At 53.1% G+C, this 21,905-nt stretch overlaps 2 protein-coding genes across 12 annotated transcripts in view; both read right to left on the bottom strand.

Annotated features, from left to right (window-relative positions):
* Positions 1-2,250: 2,250 nt before the first annotated feature.
* Positions 2,251-4,905, bottom strand: RPS17 (ribosomal protein S17). The gene is made up of 5 exons (XM_004763685.2): positions 4,753-4,905; positions 4,336-4,487; positions 4,070-4,175; positions 3,609-3,674; positions 2,251-2,377 (listed from the first exon to the last, which is right to left on the bottom strand). Exons 1-5 carry the CDS (start codon positions 4,753-4,755, stop codon positions 2,297-2,299), a joined length of 408 nt encoding a protein of 135 aa, XP_004763742.1. The 5' UTR covers positions 4,756-4,905; the 3' UTR covers positions 2,251-2,296.
* A 1,744-nt stretch (positions 4,906-6,649) lies between these two features.
* The window catches only part of CPEB1 (cytoplasmic polyadenylation element binding protein 1), a 96,496-nt gene continuing 81,240 nt past the window's right edge, over positions 6,650-21,905 (bottom strand). For 9 of the 11 annotated variants that reach the window (XM_045067194.1, XM_004763673.3, XM_013062026.2 and 6 more), the window contains 9 exons: positions 19,822-20,048; positions 17,827-18,079; positions 15,839-15,952; positions 15,416-15,520; positions 14,183-14,319; positions 11,523-11,721; positions 10,150-10,244; positions 9,574-9,654; positions 6,650-8,108 (listed from right to left, as the gene is read on the bottom strand). In XM_045067194.1, the coding sequence (XP_044923129.1) occupies positions 7,998-8,108; positions 9,574-9,654; positions 10,150-10,244; positions 11,523-11,721; positions 14,183-14,319; positions 15,416-15,520; positions 15,839-15,952; positions 17,827-18,079; positions 19,822-20,048 (1,322 nt within the window). In that variant the 3' untranslated portion in view covers positions 6,650-7,997. The remainder of the gene's footprint in view (positions 8,109-9,573; positions 9,655-10,149; positions 10,245-11,522; positions 11,722-14,182; positions 14,320-15,415; positions 15,521-15,838; positions 15,953-17,826; positions 18,080-19,821; positions 20,049-21,905) is intronic. The other 2 variants (XM_004763674.3, XM_004763675.3) reach the window with 1 other exon arrangement.

Raw genomic sequence — 21,905 nt, 5'->3', positions numbered from 1 at the left:
GCTCTCAGTTCCCTCGCCGAGAATGAATGAATGAATGAATGAATGAATGAATGAATGAATAAGCTTAACTTGCGCATTTGCTCTCTCCGTAGGTCCCTTTTCTGGGTACGTAGTAAAATCATCCGTTAACACCATCACCGAGGATGATACAGAGAAACGGGGAAGACATTACCTCGGAAGGTTCGGGAGCTCCGTGCGGCTGCGAAGGAGCAGCGGCCCCCGGACGCGGCAGGCGGAAGGCTGTCCGCTGTGCTTGTGCCGACAGCATCGCGGGCCCCGAGCCCCGGGGAGACCAGGGGAGAGCCGGGGCGAACCTGGCTCCCGTGGTCCGCGGAGCGCACGGGCGTACCTGCGTCGGCCCCGCCCACCCCCGGAAGGGCCAATCCCAGCCCCCGAGGGGCGGGGACTGGCCACGTGCTTCCCACAGGTGCCGCACGAAGATGGGAGGAGCACCTGTCCTCCCGACAGAGGTCGAGAAGCCCCCAGCCCGCTGGAGCCTAAAGCAGCTTCTGGGGGCCGCTCAGCGCCCGTGGGAGCCCGGTCCTGCACGCCTAGTCCGGCCCCAGGTCTTGGGGTGCGGGCCCGGCTCAAGTCCAGGAGCAAGGGCACTGCCTCACCGTGTGGAGCGCAACAAAAGTCACAGCGAGCTGCCCCGCTGTGGCTTCACGGTTTACCCTTTAACACCTCCCCCACCCCCCATGCAGAGCCCAACCCTTTCCTCACCGCTGATCAAAACCCAAGGGGGGACGTGGGGGCAGGAGGCGCTTCATATTAGCTGGCAAGGCCCCGAACCCGCACCAAAAGACGGAAACAAAAGTTTACTGTAATAAATGAGACAAAGCTGCCTCCTGGAGTCAAAACATCATCACAACAGTATCTCCTCCCAAGTCTGTAATCACAGTGGGAAAGTTCATAGTGGAGACGCTCCTTAACCCTAGCCCGAGAGCACCAAGTAAACACCGCTAGTGTGACAGGCTGATCCTGCACCTCTCAATTCCATGCGCCGGGAGCAGTGTCACTTCTGGGGGCTTCCTCCAGAAAAAGGCTGTTGTATCTGAGGAAACATGAAACCACCCAAACTGAAGGACGTTCTACAAAGTCAGACCATACTTTCCAAAAATGTCATGAGAAGACCTGGAAAGGAAGCTGGAGGAACATGAACCCTAGGTGCCCTCCAGTCATTCTGGGTGGGATCCCGGACCAGGGAAAAATAACTGAGACATTGGGACATTAGCTAAAATCGATCCCGGTTGGATCAATGTTAAATTTCCTGATTTTGAACACTGTACTGTGCTTTTGTAAAAGAATGTCCTTGTTCCTAAGGAAACAGACACTGAAATACTTGGGGCAAAGGTCTTGCCTCTAACCTCAGTAGACCTGAATTGAATTAGTGCATATGCATGTATCTTTGCTCACATGTGTGTGCACACATACAGAGTCTAAAGCGACTGGGGCAAAATGAACAATTGGTAGATCTGAGTATTTGATGTTCCTTGTACTGTATTTGTAACATTTCTCTGAAATGTTTTTCCATCAAAATTGTGCATTTTTACGCTGCTTGCCGTATCTGCCTCATAGAAGCCGAGGGGCAAGGGTCCGGTCACCTCCTTGCCGAAGTCTCCACACCCATGCTTGAGAACATGCGCAGCTCCACCATGGACAGAGCAGCAGATAAATGTGTAGATCACCAACGGAGTAACAACTCCTCCTCCTTTCCCTCTCTACTCAGGACCAGCCCCGGTCTCTATTTGACCCACAGCCTCAGCAGACCCCCAAACTCAGTGATCTATCCAGGATCCAGCCAGCGAGCAGCCCAGCTGCACTGACCCTCCCCACCCCCTCCACTCACACTTGCATCTCCTGTGTGCCAGGTCCTGGGCAGACACCACCCACCCAATCTCCCACCCATAAAGGCCAACCCTTGAACATGCGAGGAGTGTTAGTTACCCTTTCAGGACAGGTTCATTAGCCCAGACTGAGTGTATCTGGGAGAGGCAGAGGATCAAACACCCAGGGCATGCAAAGCAAGAGGCAAGCATCTCCTGACTTCCACCTGCAGACAAGGTTAGTGCTCAGGGCCCGCCAGGACGAGGCAGGGTGGCTGAGCTCTCCAACACGTCTGTATGGGCACTGCCCAGAGGCCACTTACAGATACTCCCACTGCAGAGCGCTCTTCAGGATTTCTCCCTCCGGAAAGAACTCCTGCCCTTAGCACTAGTGGCACCCAACCCACACAGGACACAGGCAAGGTTGTTGTCCAAGGTTTATTGATGATATTACAGCACAGCAGAAAGATTCAAACGGCTCCACGTGGTGTTTTGAAATTCATCCCGACTGTAGGCTGAGTGACCTGCAGGTTGGACAGGCTGCCAAAGTCCTGGAAAAACAACAGAACAGGTTCAGTGTGGCTATACCGGTAAGATCTATGATGAATGTCCTATGAACACCACCAGGCCATGCCTGTCACCCTCCACTAGCTTGGCGTCAGGTTGGTGGGACCCTGCAGAATCCCAAGAGGGGCCTTCTCCCTGCCCCAGAGCAATAAACTCACAAGGGAGCCTACCTGAGATATGAAGGCACATGCATCCCAACACCCACACCTGAGGGTGCTCTCCTGTACCCCGTAGGATTTCTAAAAGCATCCTGGCCTCTATCCACCAATGCCTGCTTGTATTCCCCAGCTCCGATAACCAAACATGTTCAGACATTACCAAATACCCTGAAGACCAAAATCGCTTGCTTTGAGAATCACTGCTCTAGGCCGCATTCAGTGTCCTTTCCTTTCCAGGCCTGACACGACTAGGAAACATCACTAATGCAACTGTTAAGAGCCTGCCACATACCTGAACTTAATATCCCTCCCAGTTTATCCTCGAAAACCAGTTTTACAGTTGAGACAATAATGCTGCATTGAGGACAGTGATTATTTCTGGAGAAAATGCCCCACAGCTGACTTCAGCTATACCAGTGATGTTTTTCTGAAGCTGGAGGCTGAGTACACTCCAGTTCATTGTGTCCACTCCCTTTCTGAGCGTCTTAAACATTTCATGATCATAAAGAAAAAATGAAGCTGCTTCAAATCACTGTGTACTGGACTCCAAAGCCAGGCTACTGTCACCGAGCTGTGTAGAGCTAGAGAGGCCCCATGAAGACAGCTCAAGCATCTGGGAAGCACAGAAAAAGCAGGGCACAGGTCTCTGGAGAGGTCAGCACGCACACAAGGAGTGACGGCCTGGATGGAAAGCACGAAGAATGAGAGGACAACCACAGAGGCAAGAAGCAAACAGAAGGGAGAGCATCCTGGAAGTCACGGGGGGAACAGCCACCGGCTTTAGAACTCTCTTCCTGTGGAGGGCCATCTCCCGCTTCCGTAACCAGCTGACCCCATTATGGAGGCAGCTGTCCAGGGGTTAGCAGTGTAGACTGAATCCCCAACACTGCCGCTCGTCATCTTCCAGTGACCACTTCCTCGGGGAGAAAGGCAGGTAAGAGGATGTGGCTCCCTGGACGGGGAGGACGGCGGCAGCTGGTGTGGCTGCAAGAGGAGAAAGCTAGCGATGGTCCTCACCAGGGGCAAAGTGCTCCTGCAGGAACCCGCCAGCACTTACCAAGAGTTTCAACATTTCCTTAGTGTCAGGATCCACTTCAATGATCTCCTGATCCAGGGCCGAGACCTATAAACAGGGCAGGCCCCCAAACGATCAGAGGGTCGTCTCTCCCTCTCCCCGCCGTTTCTCCAAGAGTGTTCAACCAGAGATGGAGGGGGGATGCCCAGCAGCCCTCCACGGTGAGCAGCCTGCTGAAGGGCTCCCGGTCCCGGCTGCCCTCTCCCGCTGCCCCTCTGTAAGGCCCTCGCTGGCGCCCAGTCTGCAGAAGACCTCAGGCGGCGGCCAGCGGCCCGGGAGTGCTAGGCTCCGGCAAACCACGACACGCGCAGCACCAGGGGCTCTGCGGCAAGAGCGCCGGCAGGGCCGAGCGGGGCTGTCCCACGGGCACCCGCACTGGGGGCGGGGCGACCGCGGGTAGGAGACCCCCCCAGACTGGCCGGAGGCGGACCCCGCGAGCTCACCTCGGGCACGTAGTTGTCCCTCCGTTCTCGCTCCTCCTCCTGCAGCTTGATGGAGATGCCCCTCACCGGGCCCCTCTGAATGCGCTTCATCAGGTGCGTGACGTAGCTGCGGGACACACGCCCGGCAGCCGTGAGCCGCGGCCGCCGCACGGACGACGACCGGCGCCCCGGGCAGCCCGCGCAAGCCTCGGAGCCGCACGACCGCCCGCAGGGAAGCCCGCCGCGCGCCCCTCGCGCGCCCCTCTCCGCCGGGCCCGCCGGCTCACCCTGCGATCTTGTTGCGGAGCTTCTTGCTGGGGATGATGGCGATCTCCTCGCACACGCGCTTGTTGGTGTGGAAGTCGTTGCCCAGGCGCGTGTAGTACTTCTCGATGATGACCCGGGCTGCCTTCTTCACGGTTTTAGTGCGGACGCGGCCCTGCGGGTGGGAGAGCACAGCGTCACCCGCGAGCCAGGACAGCCCTCCGACGGCGGCGGCGGAGTCCGCGGGCTGGGGCTGAGCCCGGGACGGGAGGAGGGCGGGCCGGGCATCGCCGGAACGCGGGGCTCGGCGCGGAGGCCAGTGACCCGCGGAAGCTGAAGCCTGGTGGGGCCCCGCGCCCCTCCTCGAGGGCTGGGGGCCGCGGAAAGCAGCGGATGGAGGACGATTGTAGCGGACCGAGGCCTCGGGACAAGATACCTACCATGTTGGCGGGTATAGTAAAAGAGGAAACAGGAAGCACAAGCGAGGCCTATAAAGCGCGGCCAGAAAGGCGCTTCCGGGTAACCCGGGACACTCAGAGCTGTCTCAGGTGCTCCACAGCGACCCCCGGCTCAGCGGGGCGGAAGTGCAGGCGGCCCGCCGCAATCTGGTAGGCGGGGCAAGCACCTGGCCCGCCCCACCGTGGGCGCGGCTGCCGCTCACTCCGTTCCTAAGGCCTCTGTCCTCCCGCGTCTTCTGCTCCTTGGTTCTACAACAGGATCGTTTTATGTTCCGTAGACTAGAAGGCGTGCAGGTCTTCTGCACACGCCTGAGACGGAGGGAGGCTCTAGCGTCCCTGGGACGGCGATTCGGGAGCGTGGAAAGGTAAGGAGGTAGGGATGGTGCCCCGCCCAGGACCCTCAGCCTCAGGGACTTGCCTTTTCTAGTCTGGGAGAGGGGTGCCACTTGGATAGGCTGATCCCGTTTCTTTCAAGTCTTTGCTCAAGGGTCACATTATCAGAGGGGCTTCTCCTCCTTTGATCCTTTTTTAGCATCATCATCCTTTTTAAGCTGCTTGTCATGGCGACTTGTCTTAGTTTCTCCACTGAGGGTGAGCTCCAAGACTGGAAGGGCCGTTTTTGCTTAGTGAGTTCCCAGGACCCCCCATAAAGCAAGCTCTCAAACGTGGAAGCAGAGGACCATGTTTGCCTGCAGCACTCCCAACCATGGAGGCACCTCCCGGTGAGCACAGTCTTCAGGCTGTTGCTGACGCTCCCATCCCCAAGCCAGGCCCTTCTGAAGCCCACCAGAGCAGACCACCCCTGGCATACCCTGCCCCTGCCCTCCAGCTCTGCTCCCACCCCCCCACCCCATCTGCTGAAGCAAGTCCCATGCCCCCCCCCCCCCCCCCCCCCCCCCGCTGACTTCAGGAAAGGCTGCCTGGCTAGGTTGCTGGAGTTAAGGGCCATGGGGCTGAGCCTCCCTCATCCCTCAACTCACTCCTGGTCACCTTGGCTAGTGCCGTCTGACTTTGAACTGATTGGGAATGGAAGGCCGGAGGACAGGAAGCCCTCTACCTGAAAGTGGCCCTGGACAAAATGGGGACAGAGGGGAGGAAAGATGTCACTGCAGGAAAAGGAGAAAAAGCAGAGACCAAAAGGGAGGATCACACTCCTCTGAGGGAGTTGCAGGCACTTACTTTACCAGCAAACTTCTGTCAAGCAGCTGCTAGCCAGGCCTCGAGGGAAAGCGGAAGTCTCTCCTTCTTGGCTGGAGGACTCCCCCACCCCCTCCAACAGTGAGTTCTTGCACCTCTCACCAGAATGATGCTTCGCTGTGCCAGGTTCCCTCTACCTCGGACTAAACTAGAATCCAAATGATCAATGCAGGCGCTGGGCCCAGGCACAGCCTACCTGGGAAGATCATCAGTGGACACGCTCACAAATCCTGGGAGCCTGTGACAGAGTCCAGAGTAACGGGGCTCTCTGAAGAATACCAGCAAGTGCATTTCTCCCTCTCAGAGAGGAACTGGGTCAGCACAGGTGAGTCCAAGATGATGGAAAGCCTTCCCAGAAGGCTTGGGAGAGCTTGAGAACAAGTGGCCTGAGGAGCTGTGCCTCCAGTTTCTCCACGCTGGGTCTGGGGCTTTGAGAAGCAAAAGGGATTTTTATGCTTGGATCAAAGCTACCCACCTGCCAGAGAGGCATCTCCAAGATGGATTTGACCCCGGAAGTGACCAAGAAGTACTTGCAGGGGCAGGTCTCCCCATGGCCCCACCGTCAACCTGGGCTGGAATCCCATCACAGAAAATCCAAAGAAACACGAATTTTTACTCTGCAGTCTTGTGACCCTGTGGCCCCCTGGCTCCCGCACCGCAGACACAGAGACAGAACGAGAACTCTGCTGCAACGTGTTTATTATGTGCCAAAAAAACTACACCACAGCTTACTCCACACATCTGTAGGAGAGTGCAGTCTTGCCTGCATATGCTACAATGAGGTAGAGACTTCACACACAGCTTCACAAAACCCACAGAGTAGCTGGGATATGCAACAATGCAACGGCAGCTCAGCAGGAGGGAGAGGGGTTATGACACTGGTTCTTTGGCACACAGCTTCCCAAAGAGGGGCAAGTAGGTTTTTTGTTGTATTTTTTTTTTTTAAAAAGAAGAAAGAAAAAGTCAAGTTTTCAAATTCCAGTAGCATTTCAGTGACTGCAACTGTTGCTTCATACACTTCTCAAATGAAAGAAATAAGGGAAGGGTACTTGTCCCCTCTGAGAGAAAGGGCTCCTGTGAGCCTTCATCTGCCCCCACCGAAAAGCAGCCCTTTTTTTTTTTTTAGCTCAGTTACAAAAGAAAAAAGTCCTGTGACTTTGTGATTAAAAACTTCTATCAACCCTCCCCCCCACGTAAGTGCAACTTAAGAAGGTGCCATAAACCATTTAAAACTATACACAGCAGCCGCTCAAATACCGCTTATCCGGTCCAGTTTCAAATCCGAAAAAAAATTTTTATTCTTGGTTGCAAATGCCTTGATTTGCAACTGTGAGAAACAGTGACCAGCAGTCCCCCAGACACAAATTTGCTATAATGTTAAAAGCTGCCAGGAAAGAAAAAAAAATCTCTTGTTCCAAACGACTTAAAAACTGTTTTAAGGAGTGTAAAAAGGAACCGGTAAAAACCCTCGAGCGTAAAATATGAAATATGATTTTGGTTTAAATGAAGAGCAAAGTCTCCTTGTTGTTTACAGTAAAAAACACCAGCTGAACACTCAGTTTATGCCGTTCAGGTGGGGGTTAAATAAATGGAAAGGCACTGTATGGCAACTGCAAGAATGAAACCGAGACCTGCGTATCACCACCATCAGTATTGCAAGGAATGTAAAAAAGCGCTTTTAATAAATAAACCTAGATGTAGGCATCGTGTCAATACCTTCCGGACACGTAGTTCTTTTTTTGCTTTTCATCGGCAAAATGAGGAACTAAAATCTGGGAAAACTACAGAGTCGCTTGGAGGGTGAGCCAGAGGTCCTTGCCCTGGTGCACCCCCTGAAAACAAAACCCGACAGAACTCATTGTGCATTAATTAGTGCAGAAACAAAGACAGATTCAGCAAGTGCAAAGGTGACTACGATTTTCCCTTGTCCTTGGGAAGCCAGCTCCCTGGTCGCCAGGGGCAGGATGCTGCAGGCAGCTGCTGACCTGCCAGCCTTGGGCGCCACAGGCCACCGGGCCCGGCCAGCCCCTCTAGCTGGCATCTCGGTTCTTCTGGTTCCGCATCAGGGGGCTGTGGTGGCGCAGGCCCTCCATGCTGTGCCGCCAGTGCCAGCAGCTCCGGCAGAAGTATTTGAAGCACACCTGGTTGGGGGAGAAGGAGGAGAGAAGCCACGCTGTCAGCACCAGCAGTGTGTGTGTGTGGGGGGGGGGGGGTGCTGCAGGAGCTGCCCACCTGCTCTGGGGAGAGGGAGCAGGGATTCCTGGCAGCCTCCATGCAGTTAGAAGGTATGGTCTCGGGGAACATTCTCCCCACCTTCCCCCGACCCGACAGAGGCCTGACTAACCGCAGCAAACCCACTAAGTGCCCACCTCAAGCAAACGTGCTGGGCTCCTACCATGTACCCGCATTCCCTCCTACCACCGGGCTGCTTGTCAGGGCCCCTGCCCTGCTCACCTCCTACAGAGCAGCTACATCATATGGCTGCTAATTCGGGAGAACATTCAAAGACAGATGCTCCCGTCCTAATGCTAGGCATTCTGCACTGAGAAGAGACAATGGGGTATGCACCACAGTCCCGGTCCTACCTCTGGCTAGCCGTGCCACCTCAGCCAACCCACCAGCCTTTGAACAATTACCCGAACATGGGGTCATCTGTGAACAACAGGGACATGCAAGAGTCTGCTAGAAGAGGCTCATCAGAGAGATCCGTGTTCTGGGCTTTACCTAATAACCTGAATTTACTCACACCCCCTGACCCCATGGAGCTTCTGGTTTAACTCTTCCCTGCCTGAGCCTCTGGTCCTCTGCAGTCAGCAACACTGCAGAAAAACCAAGCATGGCTGACCACTAGTGGCTGAATAGGCCCTCCCCAAACCTCCCCGAACTCTCATCCCAGTATGGTACCAGGCCAGCTACATGGACACCGCTGGGAAGCACTGCCCAAACACACCCAGAGCCCTCCTCCCTGCCACCCAGGAACATTCAACAGAAAGCTCCCCACTTCTGACAATTGTGGAGAGAAACCAGGTACAAATATCTGGAGTCTGGAGGCTCACAAGTGAAGAAGGGGTCCTCAAGGAGGGGATGACCAGTGGAGAAAGGCCTGATTCGAACTACTGTGCCCAGGGACACCTGGGTGTGATCCCAGAGTCCTGGGATCCAGTCCTGAGTGTGGCTCCTTGCTCGGTGGGGAGCCTGCTTCCCCCTCTGCCTGCTGCTCCCCCTGCTTGTGTGTTCTCTCTCTTTCTCTCTCTCTGACAAATAAATAAACAAACCTTAAAAAAAAAAAAAAAAAAAAAAAAAAAAGAACTACTGTGCCTGGCTCACAGGTGCTGCTAACCATACCTACCCAGGTTCCTTTCACCCACAAAGACATCCTGTTGGTGGTCATGCCACCAGCAAGGGGAAGGGCAGGGTATCAAGACTCAACAAAGTTTCCCAAGGACCTGTTTCCCTGGTCTGACCATCAGGGAACATGACTGCTGCCTCCTTCATGCTTTCGTAGACAACCCCAAGAGCACCAACCTTCTAGGGAGAAACGCGGCATGACAATTTTTAATTGAGGGCAGGGACTTCCTAGACATCACCGTTACCCTGGGGACTCACCTGATCTCGACAGAAGAAAGGACCAGGCTGAGAACTGCAGATATGACACAGAGAATCCTCTAGGTAGGGGTCAATCTGAACCTACACAATGCAAAAAGAGGAGAATGAGCACTCTTCTCACCAGGAGGCCAGATGGGCCAGGAGAGAGGGGACGTTACTGGGGTATACACGGGAATGCAGGAGGTCTCGTTTTTAAAGGGGAGAATTATGGGCAGAGCCCAGAGTCCATCGAGGACAGATGCGCACACACAAGGCCAGGTTGGCGGGCTCCAACATCCATCACCGCGTCGGCACGGGTTTCTGGGCACATTAGTGCCAGCAATCCATCACCCGGCAAAAGGTGTGTTCAGAGGATACACGTCAGGTTGGAGAACGGGAAGCCAGGCTGCCCGAGCAACGCCCGTCAAACTGCCGGTGAGCGGAGACCCCTCCCATGCTGAAGCGGCTCAAAGTTCCCAGCTCCCCTCCCTCCCGAGCACGGGGCTCCCTGCACACCCCCAGCTGGGACCGGCTCCAGGCCCAGGCTTGCCCTGGGTAGTGAAGACCCAGAGTAAGGGTACAGACTGGCGCATTCACCTTCTTGGTAAACTTGGTGGTTTTGATCTCCACAAAAGCAGCGCTGACTGCTTTCAGGTAACTGCGTTGGTTATTGAAAGTCACACGGCCAGACCCTAGGAACAAGAGAACAAATCTACCTTCTAGCCAAATTCTACCAAATGCTATTTGTCAACACTCAGGAAACCCTGGCTCTAGAGCAGGGCTGTCAGACAAACATATATAAGACACTTATGTAATTTTAAGTCTTCAAGCAGCCACACTGAAGTAAAAAGAAAGTGGTGGAATCAATTTTTATAATATAATTAATTACACCCAATATATCCCAAATATTATCATTTGAACACGTGGCACTAGGCATATTTCAAGCATTCAGCAACCCCGTTTATCAAATGGTGTAGTTCCGTGGACCACGGGGGCACAAATCACTCAGGAACCAGGAAGGATCTGCTGACGGAGATGGGGGCAGGCAGAGACTGGTGGGGTGCACACAGATGCACAGGCAGGGTCAACACTGGGATCCAAGACACAGAGAGAACACCCCTCCGAAGGGACAGCAGCAGGCAAACCCCTCCTGGCCTAGAGGCCCTCCAGAGATGCAGCAGGGAAGCCAGAAGAAGACTCCTCCTGCCCAATGCTGCCTCTGCCCTGCAGCCTCTCGTGCCCCTGTTCCACCTCTGCCCTGCAGCCTCTCTGGTCCCTGTTCCCAGCCTGCAGTGCAGCCCTACACGGAACTCCTTCCCGACCAGACTCAGGGTGGGCAGGCAGAGTAAGCACCTGGGGAGGCCGGTTAGCCCTGCCTTGATCACACAGGTCAGGCCCTGCTCCACCTCCAAACCCCACCACCAAGATTATTCTGCTATGGCTGAGGAATGAACCTCCTTTCTCAGGGGACTGACCAAACACCCAGCAGTGAGGGCCACAGACTTCCTTCAGTGAGGACAGCATAGGCCATGAATACACTCTGCTGCCTGAGTCACCCGGCCTTGTCCTTCAACCTGATCTGGTCTCTGACCCTAGAGACAAGGCCACTTTTCAAGAACTCTTAATTTGAAAAACAGTCACGTTCAGGGAGGTCCCGGCCTTTTAATGAATTGTTGTTGCTGATGCAAACTGGTTTGGCTATGAACTCTTAGCTTCCAAAGTTCTGGTCTCCCCGTCACCTCCTGTGGTCTCCTACCACTTTCTCCCCTTTCGTGGGCAGCGGTGGGACAGCGGAGGGTGCAAGGAGCGGTACCGACGGCTTATCTAGACAATGACGCTGTGCTGCTGGTGGATGTTGACCTGCAGACCTGGGCCAGGCCTCCCTCTCGGCTCCCGTGGGAAGAATTACGGTCTCGGTCTAGCAAGGTCCCAGGGGCCACCAAGCTGTCCCACACAAGTGGGACACTCACCAATGGGATACTTGTGCTTATCTGTGTCAATGCCAGCGTACACCACTCCACCAAACAGGTCGTTCAGGATGGCTGCCAGGGCCTCGGCGTTGAGCATCCCATGCAGAGCGCCGACAAACACCGTCCTGCTGGGGTCGAGTCTCTGAGATGGGCTCCGGACAAAGTTGCTGTCAGCCAAGACCCAGGGGATCACCTGTACCTGGAAACCACCCAGAGGTGTGTGAGCCCTGGCAGGGAGCCAGAGAGAGACAGGCTGTCGTGCCGCGAGGCACGTGCCCAGCAGCGGGGGCGCGGGTGTACTGCCCAGGCCCAGGTACACAGGCGCTCAGCAGCCACCTCACCCCAACCACAGCTGGGTGTCACGCAGTCTATTGTCCCAAGTGGGGAAAACAAGTGGAACAGCAGCCGCTCATCCTGGAGAGCAAGCACTAGGCTGTGGTTCCAGCAGAGGAGCACAGAGCCACCGAGAGCACAGAGCACGTCCTTGGCGCAGGAAGGACTCCGAGACTGAAGGAGACGAGCTGGAAGGACAGAGGGTGGGGACGCTCAAGGCCCCGCTAGGAGACGGCCACTGCCCAATGTGTGCGTGAGCAAGCGTGTGCCAGGGGCAGTGGGAGTGACTGGAGACAGGCAGGGTGGACAGCTCACGGGGCAGTGTCACGGCACAGCAGGAGCAGTGCCCTTTGCCCCATGAGTCCCCTGAGCCTAGAACAAAATCTGGCACGGCAGGCAGAGTACCCGATGAGGAAGTGCGCCGACAGAAAACTGGTGTTTTTGGAAAGTTGGTTCATGAAGATCCAACAATGACAACACCAGAAAGTCTCAAAACGGGAAGAGATCGGAGACAGAAGCTACAGCTGAGAGGACCTAGAGGTCCAGGGGACACTGGGCATAGAACAGGCCAAGACCAAGAGGATTCTTTGACAGAGGAGGCCGCACAAGTCAGACCATCTGCCTGGTGGGAGACGGAAGAGTTGGGGCTGAGTGGGTCCGGGCCGAGAAGACCCTGGGATGAGCACCTGACGCCAGTTACCAGGGAAAGCTCATTTCAGGGGAAGATGAAAAAGGCCATGTTGCTTTTCCCACCCTCATGGGGAGAAGTATCATGTCCTGGCCGACATCCCAGGGGCCAGCAAGCTTCCCGAGCATTGTCTTACACTGGGTGCAAGAATCTAGGATTACAGGACATCCCCAAGAAGGGCCATGAGAAGGGAGGACATGAGGCTGGAGAAGGGAGTGGAGCAGAGCCACAGGAGTGACGGACTGAAGTGACAAGGAAAGAAGAGAAGAGAGTCCAGTACTGATGCCCTGGTGGTGGGGAGGGGACACAGGAGAGGAGAGTCTGAGAGGAAGAAGAACCAGGACAGCCTCGAGTCAGCACATCATAGACCGATTGCAAGGTGAAGACGTGGGGACAGGAGATAGGGGCCAGCAGGGGCACTGAGCCAGGCCAGGGGCCTGTAGGATGGCCATGGCAGCCCCTCACCATGAAAGCAGGGGACAGGGATGATGGAGCGGGTTAACCAAGTCCTGGAGTGTAACAAGGTTGGGGAGCTGCACAAGCCCCACACAGCAAGAAAGGGCAGCCCCCAAGACCAGCTTACTGTGCCACTAAGAGTGTGAATTCACATGAGGAAACAGCTATAAAGAGCCAGGCTTGTTACTTGGATTATTTTATTTTAAATCCAATGTGACCAGCTCAATAGTGCTTTTCCCCCTTCACCCTACAGATTTTAACTGACTTTATTTCCTAGAGCAGTTTCCAGTCCACAGAGAAATGAGCTGGGAGCAGAGCTCCCACGTTGTCCCTGCTCCGATGCGTGCACAGCTCCCCCGGTTGGAACAGCCTGCCCCACGATCAGGGAACCTGCGCCAATACAGCATCACCCCTGAAGTCCATGCTTTACCTTAGGGCTTACTCTCGGTGCCTGCTGCACATCCTGGGAATTCTGACAAGCATGTGATGATAGGAGCCCCCCACTGGGGTGCCAGCCGGAGTGGTCCCGGGGAGCTACAAACCCCCAGTGCTCCACCTACACCTCCCTCCCTCCCTCCTCTAGCAACCCTGGCAACTGCTCGTTTTTTTACTACAATAACCATTGCATGTCCCATTTTATAAATGGGGAAATGAAGGTTCAGATATATTAAATATCTAGTCCAGTATCACAGAAGTGATGTTCTCTGGAACCAGATTTTTAAAACGACAACATTGATCTGAACACAAAACTTCTTTTGACCACTGGCCAAGAGGTTCTCCGTGGATGATGTGGGCTAAGGAGAAGTTCACCCACCACGGGCTGGGAGGTCAGGAGGCACAGCCTGAGGGCAGGACTAGGGAGAAAGAGCTATAGATTAGCAGTTAATTCCAAGTACAGAAAGCTGCTGTTTTCTATTTCATTTCTAAGACCAGATGTTTGGGACAGAGATGTTGGCTGGGAAAAGGGCTGGGACGTAGTCTGATCTCCACAGGCAGGAGCACACATATGCCAGCCAATAAGGTCCGGAGGTTGGTTGCTTTTCTACTGTAACAGAGCATCTTGCTGTCCTTACTGTAGCACGGGAGGAAAGCTCTCCCACAGTTCGTGGGGCCGCCTGCCCCATGAAACCCACTGCCTCGCGCGCCACGCACCCAGCCCAGAGAGGACGCCGTGCCGACTCACCTCCTTGCAGCGCATCCTTCGGCTGGACATCTTAAAATAATATTCACTCAGACCATCTGGGCTCAGCGGGTCATGGGAGCACGCCTGAAGCAAGGCCCGGACAGACTTCTCTAGTTCGAAGACCAGATACACATACCCTATTTCCAATGAAAGGAGGAACAGCATTAACATCCCTGGGGTTTCTTCCAAGAGAAATGGCCTCGTGTGTAAGATACATGTCTGTCCTACTCCCGGAATGTCTTTCTGAATAGAAGCACTTGCCAGGTCGGGTGGCGGGGCCGAGGGAGGGAGAAGCATACTGTCTCCCACCCAAGGGAGGGAAAGGACAAGGTGGGACACAGGATCTCATCATAACCATATGGATCTTCATCCCTGAGCACACAACACGTTCCAGTCAGCAAAGCCAGGCTGCCCTGGGGCAGGGAGGGTGACAGGTCTGTGGCCAGTCTGCTGGGGCAAGGGCGTATTGCTTTAAAAGCCTAGTTAGAGGGACGCCTGGGTGGCTCGGTGGGTTGGGCGGCTGCCTTCGGCTCAGGTCATGGTCCCGGCGTCCTGGGATCGAGTCCCACATCGGGCTCCTTGCTCGGCGGGGAGCCTGCTTCTCCCTCTGCCTCTGCCTGCCTCTCTGTCTGCCTGTACTCACTCTCTCTCTCTCCCTCTGTCTCTGGCAAGTGAATAGATGGAATCTTTGAAAAAAAAAAAAAAAAAAAGCCTAGTTAGAGCACTGGTTCGGTTCATTGGAACACTTTTGGTGGAGACGGGGCAGAGTGAAAATAGCACCTTTCTACAGGGAGGGGATCTCGTTTCAGACCAGTAAGGAATCAGATGCTTGGTCCTCATTCCTGCCAACTCCAAAGGGATCTCAGAATTAGGTCAGGCAACAATGTAACTGGGCAAGAAAGGCAGGCAAAGGAAAGCTTTTCGAATGCCTCAGTTAGAGAGGAAAGTAGCTGCCGGGGTTCAGGTTTGGAGGGAAGTGCACAAGGAAGTTGCCCACAACAAGACTCACAAGCAGCCCCGACTGCAGTGTAAGGAAGTGTGGACAGACGGGACGTGAGCTCAAGGAAGCAGAAGGCGTGTGATGAGTTGGAGAGGAGTGCCAACAGCTGAAAGTTCTGTGCCCTGGAGTGCCCAAACCATATTACCAGCATGCAGCTGGGCCAGCCCAGCATCCCTCAGTGCAATTGCATACTAGGGAGGGGAAAAAAAAAGCTCCTACCATGTCTGTATTACCTTTAGGCATATTACCTTTGGGAGGACACCGGGGGTGCTTGCCATCCTTACCAGGCCACTCCACACTCAGAGAGCCAAAAACACGGAAGGTGTTAACCAATCCAGCTGCAAGAAGATGGAAAAGAATGGCAGAAACTGATAACCCCCCACCCCGGGACAGTGCAGCACAGGACCACCAGTGCTCTTCTCCCAGACTTGTCTCCCTTACAAACAACTCAGAATTGACCCTGGGTCTCCGGTGACAAGTGTAAGCACCAGACACAGAAGCAATACATGGTCCATAAAATGCACCCCTGCCCTCACTTATTCCTAATACCCTGAGCTCGGGCCCTGCTTCAGCCCTGGCCTCAAGTCCAAATTTAAGGTTCTTGAGACAAGGCCCACCTTCAGTGCTCAAAGCAGCGGGTTTCAGAGGCAGCTCACCTTCCGTAATATCCCAAGGAACACCTCCTAGGAACACCTTGCAAGAGTAGATGGGGTTCTTGTAGTTCCGGGGAGGAAGCTGGCCACTCCAGGTACAGGTGGCTTCATTCACAGCTTTGGTAGACAACAAAGAGAGAAATGGGTCAGAGGATCAACACAGTCACTGTTCTTTTCTGGGATGAACTTATCCAGGAAGAACGAGACAGGCCACAGTCCCAGCCTGGCTGCCTGGGAGGACATCCATGAGTATTCTGAAAGACAAGAAACCTCACAACTCATCAAACCAGTCAGCCTGGTAGGACAACTCTAAATCACTAATTCTGTTGCCACTAGAACACAGAGGAAGAGCAAAGCAGATGTGTAGGGTGAAATGATCACAACCCAAGCGATTTTCAAACATGTGACTGATAAGCTAACCACAAAGCTGTTTTATCTAGTCATGGCTTACAATACTAATTTCTACTTACTCTAACATCAACAAAGCAATTCTGTTTACAATGTCCTATATGCTTACTGATCCAAACTGGCCTTCTCCCCGGATGTTCGAATGAAGAACATACACTACTGTTTCCCAGTCTTCACTCTGAACTCAGTCACAGAAGTCAGGACACAGCCAATAAAAACTGGCAGGAGCAGCCCAACGAGATGAGAATGTCTCCATTGTTCCCCTCCTCAGAACCATGTCCTATCACTGCCAGAGCGAGCTTCACGGCACCTGAACAGACACTAGGCCATCCTTGATGCCAATGCTGTGAGATAATAGATTCCCCCCCCACCAAACACCCCGCTTCCTATTTATACCAAATGCAAGTCTTTCTAAACCCACTGTGACATTTCTCTGACTCAAACAGCTCGTTAAGGAACCCCTCTCGCTGTACAGAGTAGAAACCATCTTCTGGTTGGCCTGTTCTGGAAACTTCTAGAGGCCTCTCTGTTCTTGGCGACCAGCTTGGCCTTTAGCCCATCTCAGTCTGTTCCTTTCCAGATCAGTGGGGACTGACCCATTTTAGTCCTTCAGCCCTAGGGCAGCCAGCCAATGAAGCCAACCATCACGTCCATCCAGGACAACGACATGGAAGCTCATTCCTTAAAAGGCACAGGCCTGATGTGATGCTATGCCAAGAACTTGGGTACCATCAGCAATATTTCGCAAACAAAAACATAAATCAATATAATGGCCTCATCCAAAAGCAAGGTAATGTCATTTCATAGGCAAACAATGGCACTAGTACAAACATGGGTTGCCAAAACCACTAAGCGAACAAGGTGGCAGAAACAGCAGGGGAGAATGAGATCAGGTCCAGCTCTGTGATGGGAAAGATGGACAAACTGAAGCCTACAGAGACAAATGGATGGAGACACTGAATATTCACTCAGTCTTCAACTCCAGAACCTTAGGAGAGCGATCAGTGTATCTCCCTAGAGCTTTGACAACTTACCAAGACTCCTTAACTTCCAAGTACTGGTAATAAGATGAGGAACAGATTCCATATGTGTTTAAGAAAATGTAATGATAAAACCTAAACATTCCTGAGAGACCAGGACATCCCTTACCTTAGAGGCTGACCCAAGGACCACCTACCCCACAGTACATCCCTGAAGAGACCAGTCAGAAAGCCTCAGGGAAGAAAGCTCCAGCATGGGTTGTGTCTGACCCATCTCTGAATTAGAAAGGGGAGAGGTAGACACAATCCTGGACATTGCTTCCAGGGTTTCTCCTGAACACACCCACCCGTGAAAGAACCAAAGCAATGCCCGTACACAGCCAGTCTCCATGGGAGAGCACAACAGAGAGGTGGGTCCAACCCCATATGGGCACAGCCTCTTTCCTCTCTGCTCGGCCTTAGAGATGTTCTGGAATTTGTCCCACTAGCGCTTACTCCACGGAACGGACCAGAGACAGTTCAGCAGTGTGTGAACTAGGGTCACTTACTCGGTGTGCCCAGAACCAGGCCCCAGGCCCCAGGCATGGCCATGGCCACACTCACCTGCAGCTTGCCGGTGCAGCCTGGCCTCTCTCTCGATGCTGAAGGGGTCTTTGGGAGCTTCCAGGAGGTCCCAGGATGGCCACACAGAAGCCCCTGGCCATCTCTTGGATGCACTGGTTGGGGACGGGCTGACAGCAGCGAGAGCAGCTTGCTCTTGGTCCATCCGGGACGCAACCCCCATCTTTAAAGGATCTCTGGGACCACCGCCCGTCAGAGACAGGAAGGGCAGGGGAGGGGAAATACGAAGACTTGACTAGGGGAGGAAAGAGGAAGATGCGAGTTTTTAAAGGACAGTTTTGTTATAAAAGTAATAATCATAATCTACTTGGAAATTATACCATTTAGCTCTGGTATTTTCTCTTATGCATTGTCTTCCTATGCATGTTTTATTAGTTGTCCTTACACTAAAATTTAAACAAATCCTTTTTTCCACTTTTTTTTCATATTCCCAGGCAGTCTTCACAATCATTTTTAATTAATTTATGATAATCTACTTAGGGAACAAGCTACATTTCACTAACCTATTCCCCTACTGTTTAATATTTAGACGCATTCCAAGTTTTCAGGATTATAAATATAAATTTTAAGGTATAGCTTCTTGCTTTGTGTAGCTTTTTATTTTTTTTTTGGTCCAATTCCTAGAGATAAAATGACAAAATGCTTTCTAGGAAGTTCTGCTTTCTGTCAGAAATATATGAGATTGTGGATTCCACTATAAGCTTGTGTCAAGGTTCTATATTTTACTAACTTAAGTGGGTAAAAACGATACATTATCAAAAAACACACAAACTAATTGTTCAGAATGTTTCCTGGAAGTTCAAATACTGCCTCTATTTCCCTCTGCCGTGAGCTGTCTGCCCACAACCCTTCATCAAATAACCCTTGGGGTTGGGTATCTGAGAGAATTCTTTCAACAAAATCCCAAAATATCGAAGCCAGTTTTGTGGTAAATTTCCAAGGCTGAGCCCATCCGAATCAGCACAGGCAGAACCAGAAGCATCTAACCCCATTTTACAGGGGAGTCAACTACAGCCCAGACAATCAAAGGGACCTGCTGCTGGTCTCTGTTCTGGAAACACGGCCTAAACGGATAAAACCAACAGGCAGTAGAACACCAATGCCAGCTTTCGTATTCTAGGACAGGCTGACAGGAGACCAGGCAGGTGCTAAAAGGTCACAGGATGGATGGGAAACTAACTATGTCCAGCACTACCAGTCCTGGATACAGACAAGAGGGTAGGAAGAGCAGCCATCGCATGCTCTCAGCTGTGAGTTGGTGAGGGGGAGCGGCAGCAGAGAAAGTCGGGTGCAGAAGGCACCTGAAATTGTATTTGATTTGAGGATGATTTCTCCCTGCCATTCCCATGTATGTACTTGCCCCGCCCCCATCTTTTGTCTACTCTAATCCACCCGCCAATCCTCCTCAGCGCAGGTGCCGCTCCCATCACACACTGCTGTGCACAAGGGGCGTGTGGTCACGAGTTAACTCTGAGACAACAGTTCACAGATTCGTCACGGCCTCACTCGGAGAGGTGACACAGGTCAGTAAGAACAGAGGAGCTCCAGTAAGTCTGATCTGGATTAAAATCCAGGCTCTGATAATTACTAATGTGTGATCTGTAAAATCTTCACTTAGAAATTTTGAGAGAATATATGTCAAGGTATGTAAACATACTGTTTCAAGGCTAAAGAAAACCACCAAGCAGGTCAAGAAAGAGAACAGTGCAGGACTCCCATATTAACTTTTGAAATTAACTATTTCTCAAAGTGCTTGAAGTAACTTGTAAGAGGAGAGTCTACTGCTTGGGTCCTGAAATGTACCGCTCAGTGAGCATACACGGCATCATCTCCTCCATGGAGGAGGAAGGTTCTCAGCACATTCCCCGTGGCCTCCTCGGATTCCGTCATTCCACCTCCCGCCGGCACTCTGGTGGGCACGCTTCTCACAGCAGGCTCACTGGCCCTGCCCACCTCACTCCCTGACAAGCTACGTACAATCAAATCTGAGAGATGATCTGATCCAGAACTGAAGCCACTGGTGTCTGAGTCAGAGGGACTGCTAGAACGGGAGTCCAAGATGGGCCGGGTGTCCAGGCGGGATCCTCTAACTGACGGTGCTGGGAACTTGTCCACCAAGTCAGATCCAAGGGGGTCCAGAGGCAGGAAGCTCAAGGGAGGTTTCCCCAGGACGTTGCTGAGTGGGTTATGAAGCATGCTCAGTACTAGGAAGAAAAAAAAATAAAGACATCTCATGACCTCTTAGTTTTCTTCCCAAACAGCAGTCCTTCCCTTTCTCTGCACAGCCGCCTGAGAAGATACACAAAGGCACCACCGCAAAAGCATGGCAGAACCACGGGGAGAGTGCAATGAGCAGAATGACGTCCCAACACCAACCATGGCCCCATAAGAAGCAGCTCCAGGACGGCTTTCTGAAGACCAAAGTTCTTGCTGCAGCAGCAGCAGCAGACGTGCTCCCTGCCACCCAGACTTAAGGGTCAGTGCCAGTATTTGGGAAACTGTGCTGGCAGGAACCCTGGTCATAGCTATTAACGCTGGATACACACGTCTTGCTGCCACAAGAGACACCTTCAGCACAGCTAGAAAGCCCAAACCACACTCCTTCCTCACTGCCTGCCAACGTGTTTATTCGAAGAATTCCCACCTTTCTAACAGTATCTAGCTACATTACAGAATTTCATGTCACACCCCATAAGTCTGGTTCAAAAGGAGCACACCATCTCTTCTGCAAACCTCCCTCGTGCAAAGTTCTTGCCTCTACAGACTCTCTCCTATTCACCCCTGAACTTTAGACACTGAGGACGGGAGCAAAAGGACAGTGAGTGTAAGCCAACTCTGGATTAAGACAAACCAGGCTGGAACCCTAGGTCCGACACTGCCTCTCGCGGCTGTGTGCTCGGTGAGGCTCGTGGAGTCGCCGTTTTCTCATAACATCTTGAGTGGAATATCAACTATTTCATAGCCTGTCAGGCGGGCTCGAGAATCGAGACAGCAGATGGACAGTGCTCAGCAGAACAGTGCCCAGCGCGCAGTAAATATTTAAATACCAAATGTCAAGAAAGAGTGAACCAAAGCAAGAAGAGAGGAGGGAGGTGAAGTGGAAGAAGGGGACGACGTCCTTCCACCCTCAGCCTTGAAGACATAAGGAATCCAAAGGAAAATGTGTCTTTTACCCACGAGGATAAAGAATAAAAGGGCTTTGCCATGGAGCATGGTGGTATGAAGCCGAGGAAGAAGCGTTCATCTGATACTGTTTCCATCTAAAGACAGAGGAAAGTGTCCACCTCCAAATGGCTGTGAGGTGAAGCCAAAGTCATGTGTGTCTGTGTCAGCGAGTGTGTGTGTGGACGTCTGTGTGTGGTGGTGGTGGGGAGGGGGTAGCGTGTGTGCACCACTGCATGTGTCTATGTGTGTGTGTGGGGTGGGTTGTGTGCACACACCTATCTGTGTGTGTGTCTGGGTGGATGCATGCTTCAGTGTGTGCACGCACATCTGTGTCTGTGTGCAGAGTCCCTGTGTGTGTTTATGTGCACCCGTGTCTGTATGTGTAAGTGCACATGTGTGTGTGTGGTGCAGAGGCTCAGTAAGTGGTGGCCGTGCCCAGCTTCCCAACCCAGGTCACCGAGTGACACACAGGTGGCCAGAGTTGAATGCCAGCTTCGGGCTGTGCTGCATCCCAGGTGACAGGCAGAAGCCTCTCCTGAGACAGAGGCCAAGCGAAAGCACACTTTCAAGGCCGCTCGCACACACGCCATTCACGACAGAACGCGTGTGCCAGAGGAGACCAGCCCACTCTCCTGCAGCCTGAAGATGAAGATAAGGTGGGCGGATCTTCAACTTTCCAAGCACAGGGGATACCGTGGATGTGTGTGTGTGTGTGTGTGTGTGTGTGTGTGTGTGTTATGCTGGTAAATATATCCTAGATTCACCAGAAAACGGCCACCCCAGTCCCAAGCAGAGGTGCTACTCTCCATTCCTACCATTTGGAAGAGCGTTTCAGTCCCTCCACGTGGCAGCCACCACGGAATGCGCTCGGCCAACCTCATTCTAGCCGATCGGAC

This window comes from Mustela putorius, unplaced genomic scaffold (genome assembly GCF_011764305.1).
Source record: "Mustela putorius furo isolate JIRA1106 unplaced genomic scaffold, ASM1176430v1.1 tig00003875_pilon_pilon_pilon, whole genome shotgun sequence".
In the NCBI taxonomy this organism is placed as follows: Eukaryota; Metazoa; Chordata; class Mammalia; order Carnivora; family Mustelidae; genus Mustela; species Mustela putorius.
Note: the sequence above shows the minus strand (reverse complement) of the source record. Positions and strands in the feature narration are given on the sequence as shown.